The sequence below is a fragment of the Aegilops tauschii genome, chromosome 6 (genome assembly GCF_002575655.3).
Source record: "Aegilops tauschii subsp. strangulata cultivar AL8/78 chromosome 6, Aet v6.0, whole genome shotgun sequence".
Classification (NCBI taxonomy): domain Eukaryota; kingdom Viridiplantae; phylum Streptophyta; class Magnoliopsida; order Poales; family Poaceae; genus Aegilops; species Aegilops tauschii.
In genome coordinates this window covers 328,024,994-328,034,658 of record NC_053040.3, presented here as the reverse complement: position 1 = coordinate 328,034,658, position 9,665 = coordinate 328,024,994, and the positions used below count along the sequence as shown (strand labels likewise).

The following is a 9,665-nucleotide window of genomic DNA, read 5'->3' as shown; positions in this document are numbered from 1 at the left end:
ATCTATTATTTATTTCCTAAAGCAAATTGCATTAATGAGAGAAATTCATTGATTTGGTTAAGGTAGGAAAGAATCTATTATTTGTTTCCTAAAGCAAATTGCATTAATGGAAGAGATCCGTTGATTTGGTTAAGGTAGGAAAGAATATATTATTTGTTTCCTAAAGCAAATTGCATTAATGGAAGAGATCCGTTGATTTGGCTAAGGTAGGAAAGAATCTATCATTTGTTTCCTAAAGCAAATTGCATTTATGAAAGAGATTCGTTGATTTGGCAAAGCTAGGAAAGTTAGATCCGTGATCTTTTGTCATTAGGAAAGTGTTGAAAATAAACCGTATTAAACCCATTATTTGTTTCCTGAAAATCTATTATTTATTTCCTAAAGCAAATTGCATTAATGAGAGAAATTCACTGATTTGGTTAAGGTAGGAAAGAATCTATTATTTGTTTCCTAAAGCAAATTGCATTAATGGAAGAGATCCGTTGATTTGGCTAAGGTAGGAAAGAATCTATTATTTGTTTCCTAAAGCAAATTGCATTTATGAAAGAGATTCGTTGATTTGGCTAAGCTAGGAAAGTTAGATCCGTGATCTTTTGTCATTAGGAAAGTGTTGAAAATAAACCGTACCGGACTACCAACTCCTCCATTAGGTTTTTTTTCGCTGGTTAATCTTGGTAGGTCTTTTTTCGTTGGTTAACCTTCGTAGGTCTATTTTTTTGGTACGTGGATGGGTGCGGGTTGGGGCCTCAGGAGGAGGTTTTTTCGGTTTCTGGTGGATAAGTCAGAGGTGGGAGGAGGTACCCAAAAAAACCATGAAAGGTGGGACTAAAAAAAACCTGGAAGCGAGACTACCAACTGCTCTATTAGGAGTAGAGATATATAAAGCGGGGCGAAAGCCTTTTTCGATAAGATGAATAATCAGAAGTTTTTCCGCAATTTTTTTTTTGAGACGGAGGTAATATTACACGTTAGCATGTTACACCCAATCACCTAGATGGCCAAATGTGAGACGTGTAAGATAGACAACCACGCCATTCATCTTCTTCTCGTCCTTCTTTTACTAAGGCTTGCTTTTCGGCGCAGCGGATGGATGGATAAAGCAGCAAACTGATGGAGCAGCTTTCACGTCATACACCGTGTGCCGACGTGCACGTGCGGTCCGGACGAAGATTACATGGAGTCTTCGAGCAACCCTTCTTACGCGATGACACCATCGCAACCTCGAGTGCATGGACCAGCGCGTAGCTCTCGTCTCTAGCCTGGCACGCCTGTCGACCCGCCAATGCCAGCCACTTAACCGTTGAAACGCCGGTATCATATTCAGCACTCCACAAATGAGAGGCCCTCGGTGCCCTCTACGTCTCTTCGGTAAAAGCATGGCAGCGCTGCGCGCATGGCTCCAAAGTCCAAGCGCACGCAGGGCATACGGCACTGTCCGTGTTAATCTTCGTGCACCCTACGAAGCGTACACGAGCGGGTCGCCCATGTGGCCGAGCGGTCCCGGCCCACTCCCGAGGCGACACGTACGCCCATATCCGCGTGGCGACCGGGTCTACGGCTCTCGTCGCATGCGTCCGCTCTAGTCGATCATCATGCATGCATGCATGCATGCAGGCAGGCAGGGCAGGGCCAAAGTTGCCAACAGATAACGATCCGGCACGTACGTGTGCGTGCGCGGCATCGATTGATATATGGAGTCTGGGACCCATGCATGGCCTGCCTGGAGCATCAATTGTGGCTGACATTCATTACTAACGGGCCTTAAATTTGTCGCGGAGAAAAGCTGGTGTGCAATCCTCGACGTTCGTCGTGTGATCTAGACACATGTACGTCTATGTGCATCTCGCTCCAGCCAAAAGCAATTCCAGGATATCGCTGACACAGCGGATGTTACTAACACGTATGCTTCTGTAAAGATGTCAACCAGGACGAGATAATCCAACATGTGTGACTAGGCCAACTTCCAAATGGAGATTGAACAAACACTTGCTATTGATCGCTCCCTGAGAGCCAGATTAGAGAGCAAGTTGCCAAGAAACTCTTCTATAGTTTCCGGGCGCGGCACGGATAAGACTTTCTGATCATGTAGGACTGAATTGCTGCGTTTCTTATCCAGAAAGAAAATCACTAGGCCCACTACGTTAGCAGCTGCCAATAGCAACGCGCCAGCACCACCCGAAATCCTGTTAACCACACAAAACACCTACGTACGTGGCGGTTTGACACCGCGAAGAGGTTTGGGACCCAGCTGGCAGTGGCACGGCGGAGATATCATCCACGTAGCATTCCAAAACGTCAAGGGTGAAACGGTCATTCCATAAAACGGCCTTATCCACTTCCTCCGCTTTCTGCTCTCGGCCTTCCGGCTCATATAAATCCCAGCGCAACCACCAGCGCACGCCTTCCTTCCTACCTTCTACCCGCCGCGGCTCCGCAGGTCTTCAACTTCCTCGCCTCCTTGCGCGATCTGCTTCACGTTTCCCCTCACCGCCCCATTCGCGCTGCACGTTTGCACGGCGAGCAGGCACGGACGGCACGGCCGCAATGGCGAGGAGCACGCGGTCGGTGGCGACAGAGCGCGCCTACCACCACTTCGCGCCGGCGTCGACGCGCGGCCTCACGGGGTACCCGGCCACGGCAGGCGGCCCCGTCACGGCGGACGAGTTCGACGAGTCAGACGTCTGGGGTTCGTTCAACCCGGCAGAGGAGGCCGAACAACCGGCAAGGTCGGGCGCCGAGCTACCCCGGGTCCGCGCGGTCCCGGCTGCCCGTCCCGGGAGGAAGACCAAGCCGATGGGCGGGGGCGGCGCCGCGCACGGGTCGCTGCCCGTGGCCATACCGGACTGGTCCAAGATCCTTGGGGATGAGTACCAGGGGCACCAGGCCGGGGACTGGGAGCTGGACGACGCGGACGACGAGGACGTCGAGGGCGCCCCGGTGGTGCCACCGCACGAGCTGGCGTGGCGGCGCCGGGCCGCATCGCTGTCGGTGAACGACGGGATGGGGGTCGGCAGGATGCTCAAGGTCCGGGACGCGGTCTGGAAGAAGACAGGGTTCCAGGCCTGACGCGCTCGGGCCGGCGTCGTCGCCCGCCACTACTAGCTGTTTTCTTTTGACAGATCGATTCGGATAAAGCTAGCTACTAGCGTTTCTACAAGTTGGTTGTTTTGACAGAGCTTTGGCCTCCGGCGTAGAGAGAGGAGTGAAAACTGATGAGTGATCATTGTTCTTCGATTGTTCGTCCCTGCTGTGCAGTGTTTTCCGGAGAGAACGCGGAATGTTTTCTGATCCTGCGCAATTTTTTTTGTGTAGCACCACGCAAGGGATAGAGCAGCTACTGCTAATTGTGCTTACAGCAGCTAAATGATTTGTCGAGGGGATGATCAGTGGGCGACTTTTTCTTCGAGAGTGTTGTCCTTATCTGTGCATCAGCACGGCCATCATCGGTGATTGCCAAATTTCACCAACCACATAAGCGAATATGCCAAAAGCTATGTTGCGCCAACTGATTGGACAAAACAACTGGCGGTTGTTACACTATCAGCAAGAATACGCTGGCCAAAAAGTCAAGCCAATGATGCTCGTACCAGCGAAATTTCTGGCCGGCTTACTGAACGTGTACGTTATTGCCCTGTACTACAACAGTGCAGTGGATGGATTGTCGTTGCCCGTTCACTCACCAGTGGACCGTGTATATCTTTCGGGGCCACGTACAAAACCTCCAAACAAAAAACCAAAGTAAGTAACGGTCCTGAGAGCAACTCCAACGGGGCGATCTATTCCGTCCTGTTAGGGATATAACTATTGGAGTTAACCCGCCCAGAAAGGGGTCGGGTTAAGCCCATGGCGGTTTAACAAGGCAAAACTCACGAGGATGCTGAAGACAATTCACTGCACATTGCTTGAAGGCCTGAAGCCCAAAGGCGACTTAAGGCCCAATTAGTGTAAACCGCCATATGTGTATGACTTGTATTATAAGGCATGTACAATTAGTCACCGAGCCGGACACGTTGTCTATGAGCCGGCCGGGACTCCGTGAGTGTGACACCCCCGATTTGACCGTACACTAATCATGCACGCAAATGTGTACGATCAAGATCAGGGACTCACGGGAAGATATCACAACACAACTCTAAAACATAAATAAGTCATACAAGCATCATAATACAAGCCAGGGGCCTCGAGGGCTCGAATACAAGTGCTCGATCACAGACGAGTCAGCGGAAGCAACAATATCTGAGTACAGACATAAGTTAAATAAGTTTGCCTTAAGAAGGCTAGCACAAACTGGGATACAGATCGAACGAGGCGCAGGCCTCCTGCCTGGGATCCTCCTAACTACTCCTGGTCGTCGTCAGCGGGCTGCACGTAGTAGGCACCTCCAGTGTCGTAGAAGTCGTCGTCGACGGTGGCGTCTGGCTCCTGGACTCCAGCATCTGGTTGCGACAACCAGGTAGAAAGGAAAGGGGGAAAGAGGAAGAGAAGCAACCGTGAGTACTCATCCAAAGTACTCGCAAGCAAGGAGCTACACTACATATGCATGGGTATATGTGTAAATGGCCATATCAGTGGACTGAACTGCAGAATGCCAGAATAAGAGGGGGATAGCTAGTCCTGTCGAAGACTACGCTTCTGGCCATCTCCATCGTGCAGCATGTAGAAGAGAGTAGATTGAAGTCCTCCAAGTAGCATCGCATAGCATAATCCTACCCGGCTATCCCCTCCTCGTCCCCTGTTAGAGAGCGATCACCGGGTTGTATGTGGCACTTGGAAGGGTGTATTTTATTAAGTATCCGGTTCTAGTTGTCATAAGGTCAAGGTACAACTCCGGGTCGTCCTTTTACCGAGGGACACGGCTATTCGAATAGATAAACTTCCCTGCACGGGTGCACCACATAACCCAACACGCTCGATCCCATTTGGCCGGACACACTTTTCTGGGTCATGCCCGGCCTCGGAAGATCAACACGTCGCAGCCCCACCTAGGCTCAACAGAGAGGTCAGCACGCCGGTCTAAACCCTATGCGCCCAGGGGTCTGGGCCCATCGCCCATTGCACACCTGCACGTTGCGTACGCGGCCGGAAGCAGACCCAGCCCCCTTAATACAAGCGCGAGCTTACGGTCCAATGCGGCGCACGCCACTCAGTCGCTGACGTCAAAAAGAGCTTCGGCTGATACCACGACGTCGAGTGCCCATAACTGTTCCCGCGTAGCTGGTTAGTGCGTATAGACCAAATGGCCAGACTCAGATCAAATACCAAGAACTCGTTAAGCGTGTTATTTTGAAGTAACCGCGGACGCTGTCCAGGGCAGGCCCACCTCTCGCCTAGGTGGTCTCAACCTGCCCTGTCGCTCTGCCACAAGGATCCACTTGCGGGTACTCCTACGAGCCGACCCGACTTTAGTCACCACAGGTGTCATGTATATAGTATATAAGTATATACCCGTGATCACCGCCCAAGTGATCACGGCCCGATAGTATAGCACAGCAGACGGACAAGAATGTAGGGCCACTGATGGAAAACTAGCATCCTATACTAAGCATGTAGGATTGCAGGTAAAGGTAACAACAGTAGAAGCAAGGACAGGCTATGCATCAGGATAGGATAAACGGAAAGCAGTAACATGCTACACTACTCTAATGCAAGCAGTATAGAGAAGAATAGGCGATATCTGGTGATCAAGGGGGGGGGCTTGCCTGGTTGCTCTGGCAAGTAGGAGGGGTCGTCAACTCCGTAGTCGAACTGGGCAGCAGCAGCGTCGGTCTCGTAGTCTACCGGAGAGAAGAGGGGGGGAAGAAACAGTAAATACAATGCAAACATAAGCATGACGATGCGTGACATGACAATAAGCGGTGCTAGGTGTGCCCTAACGCGGCGGTGGGTGGTACCAGCGAAGGGGGGACATCCGGGAAAGTATTCCCGATGTTTCGCGTTTTCGGACAGACGGACCGGAGGGGGAAAGTTGCCTGTTTGCTATGCTAGGGATGTGTGGTGGACGAACGAGCTGCGTATCCGGATTCGTCTCGTCGTTTTGAGCAACTTTCATGTACAAAGTATTTTCATCTGAGCAACGATTTATTTTATATTGATTTTAAAAGAATTTATTAATTTCTGGAATTTATTTAATTATTTAATATATACATTATCCGAAACAGTGTTGCGATGACATCAGCATGACATCATGCTGGCGTCAGCAGTCATCTGACACGTGCGTCCCACATGTCATAGACTGATTAGGGTAATTAGGTTTAACTAATTAATTAACTATTAATTAAACTAATTAATTAAATTAGATTAATCTAAACAGGGTTAATTAACTAATTAATTAATTATTTTTATTTTATTTTATTTATTTATTTATATATTATTATTCTTTTTAATTCCTTTTTTCTTTTTCTTTTTTTATTACATTCTGGGCGCGGGGGCCCACCTGTCTGTGGCCCATAGGGGGTTCGGGCCCAGGGGCAGTGGCTCAGGGGCGCGGGGCCCCACCTGGCAGTGGCCCAGGGGCCACAGGCGGGCGCGGGCGCGGGCGCACGAGCGTGGGCGTGGGCGACTGGCGCCCGTAGCCTGCCCGGGGCAGGGCGGGGCCGTGGCCATGGCGGGGGGTTGCCGCAGCGGGGCACGAGGGCCACGGCGGGCGGAGGCGGGGCGAGCGGCGAGCGCCGTGCGGGGCGGAGGAAGCGGCCTAGCGCGGCCACGGCGGGCGCGCGTGGTCGCAGGGGGAGCCGGGGGAGGGGGGTGCGCCGCCCGCAGCGACGGCACCGCGCGGTGAGCGCGGATGGGACGAGGGAGCAGCGGGACGGTGCGGCTACGAGCGTGGTTGTGGCCGCGCCGGCGCGCGCGTGCACGACTGCGCGAGGAGCTGACGCGGGCAGGGGGAGAGAGGAGGAGAGGCCGGGGCCTCACCGGCGGTCGTGGGGACAAGGCAGTGGGGCGCGAGGAAGAGACGGGGACGACGGCGTCGGTGGTGAAGCAGGCCGGCGGGCGAGCGCTCCGGCGACGGCGTCCAGGCGCGTGGCGCGGCTCGATCCGTCGGCTTCGGGGTCGGTGACGAGGCGAGGCGCCGACGTCAAGGAGTGGGGCGGCGCGGTCGCCGGGGAGAGGTGGCGGGGTCGGGACGAGGCCGACTGGGGGGCGCGGGGCGTCGGGGGCGAGCGGGGCGACGGGGTCGTCGGGGCGGCGTCGCCCCGATTGGATCGGGGGAGTGGGGGGGGAAGAGAGAGCGAGAGGGGGTGGGGGAGTGGGGGGGGGGTGGATCGGGCTAGGGTTTGCTGGGGGTGGATAAGGGGAGAGTGGGGGTGGGCCGGCCGGCTGGGCCTTTGCCCAGTTGGGCTGGCCAGCTGGGCCACAGTTGGCCCAGTGGGGGGGGGGCTTCTCTTTTCTTTTCTTCTGTTTTCTGTTTTGCATTCCTTTTATTTATTTCTCTTTTCTGTTTTATTTTATTTTAAATTATCTAGGCATTTATAAAAATGTGTTTATTACACCATATTTACTTATCCAAAATATGGCACCTCCCGAACATTTTGTTTTAAATTTTGAAAAACTTTTATTGTTGACATTAATTGAATTTAAATTATGAAACGGTTTTGAATCATCGCACGGTTAACAACCGTAACCAAAGTGACGTGGCATGATTAGCGTGGGATTACTTTAGCATGATTATCCGGGCGTTAAAAATCTCCTCCACTACAAGAAATCTCGTCCCGAGATTTAGGAGGTAGAAGGAAAAAGGGCGGGGTATTCATCACGCAGGCGATCCTCGCGTTCCCAGGTGGCTTCATCTTCAGAATGGTGCGACCACTGGACTTTGAGGAACTTGATCGCCTTCTGACGTGTGCGGCGTTCAGCTTGGTCGAGAATGCGGACCGGATGCTCCTTATAGGAGAGGTCCTGCTGCAATTCGAGCACTTCATGATCCACTGCTCGGATTGGGTCCTTGAAGCAACGGCGGAGCTGTGACACATGGAACACATCGTGAACCTGAGAAAGGTTCGGCGGAAGCTCCAGTTGGTATGCCACTTTTCCACGCCTTTCGAGAATAGTGAATGGGCCAATATATCGAGGAGCTAGTTTGCCCTTGATTCCAAAGCGATGAGCACCCTTCATTGGTGTGACTCGAAGATAAGCCTTTTCGCCAGGTTGATAGACCATGTCTTTATGATGACGGTCATACTGACTCTTCTGACGTGAGTGAGCAGTCTTGAGATTCTCACGAATAATGCGGACTTGTTCTTCGGCATGTTGGATAATATCCGGACCGAAGAGTGGACGTTCCCCAGTTTCTGACCAGTTCAGAGGGGTTCGACACTTTCGTCCATATAACACTTCGAAGGGGGCCATCTTTAGACTAGCTTGATAGCTATTATTATAAGAGAACTCAGAATACGGGAGAGATTCCTCCCATTTCTTGCCGAAGGAAATAACACAAGCTCGAAGCATGTCTTCGAGAACTTGGTTGACGCGTTCAACTTGCCCTTGTGACTGAGGATGAAATGCAGTACTGAATGACAGATGAGTTCCCATAGCTTCTTGGAAACTTGCCCAGAATCTTGAAGTGAATAAGCTGCCACGGTCTGAGCTGATAACCAATGGGATACCGTGGAGTTAAACAATCCTGGACATATAGAGCATTGCCAGCTGACTAGCAGTGATCGTTTCTTTGACCGCCAGGAAATGTGCAACTTTGGAAAGCCGGTCAATGACGACAAGAATAGCATCATTACCTTTCTGTGATTTGGGAAATCCAGTGACGAAGTCCATCTCAACATGGTCCCATTTCCATTCAGGAATAGAGATAGGTTGCAGAGTTCCAGCAGGCCTTTGATGTTCTGCTTTGATACGGCGACAAACGTCACACTCAGCAACATAACGAGCAATGTCTTGCTTCATATTAGACCACCAGAATCTCTGACGGATGTCTTGGTACATCTTTGTACTACCAGGATGGATACATAGAGGCGTATCATGAGCTTCTTTCATAACTTCCTGTGTCATATCCAGGTTTTTCTCTGCACATGGCACCACTAGGCGGCCCTTGAAGTACAAAGTGCCATCTTCAGCAATAGTGAAGAATGAGGGCTTTCCTTCTGCAAGGTAGCGCTTAATCTTGTGGGCTTCAGAGTCATATCCCTGTATTCTCTTGATGGAGTCCAAGAGATCTGGTTCGACGGCCAGGGTATTGAGGGAACCCTGGGGAACAACACGGAGGTTCATCTTGCGAAACTCCTTAGGAGGGGGAGCGAGTGCACCCGGAGGAACAATATGGAGGTTCAGCTTCCTGAATTCTTCAACAAGCGAGGGCTGAACTTTATGAACCTGGAGGTGGTTGCAGTAAGACTTGCGGCTCAAGGCATCAGCCATTACATTAGCCTTGCCTGGCGTATAGGAAATACCCAAGTCAAAGTCTGCAACAAGCTCCATCCATCTCTGCTGACGGAGGTTTAGGTCTGGCTGAGTAAACAGATACTTCAGACTTTGGTGATCAGTGAAGATCTCGCAACGATTACCGAGAAGGTAATGTCGCCACTGCTTCAGCGGATGAATGACAGCAGCAAGTTCGAGGTCGTGAACTGGGTAGTTCTCTTCGTGAGGGCGCAATTGCCGAGAGGCATAAGCAATCACTTTGCGGTCTTGCATTAGGACACAGCCTAATCCTTGAC

General features: G+C 51.6%; 1 protein-coding gene across 1 annotated transcript; it reads left to right on the top strand.

The window, feature by feature from the left end:
* The first annotated feature begins 2,358 nt into the window (after nt 1-2,358).
* On the top strand, nt 2,359-3,364 carry LOC109750446 (protein S40-4). The gene has a single exon (XM_020309406.4). The coding sequence runs from the start codon at nt 2,545-2,547 to the stop codon at nt 3,064-3,066; it is 522 nt and encodes a 173-aa protein (XP_020164995.1). The 5' UTR covers nt 2,359-2,544; the 3' UTR covers nt 3,067-3,364.
* The last annotated feature ends 6,301 nt before the right edge of the window (nt 3,365-9,665 follow it).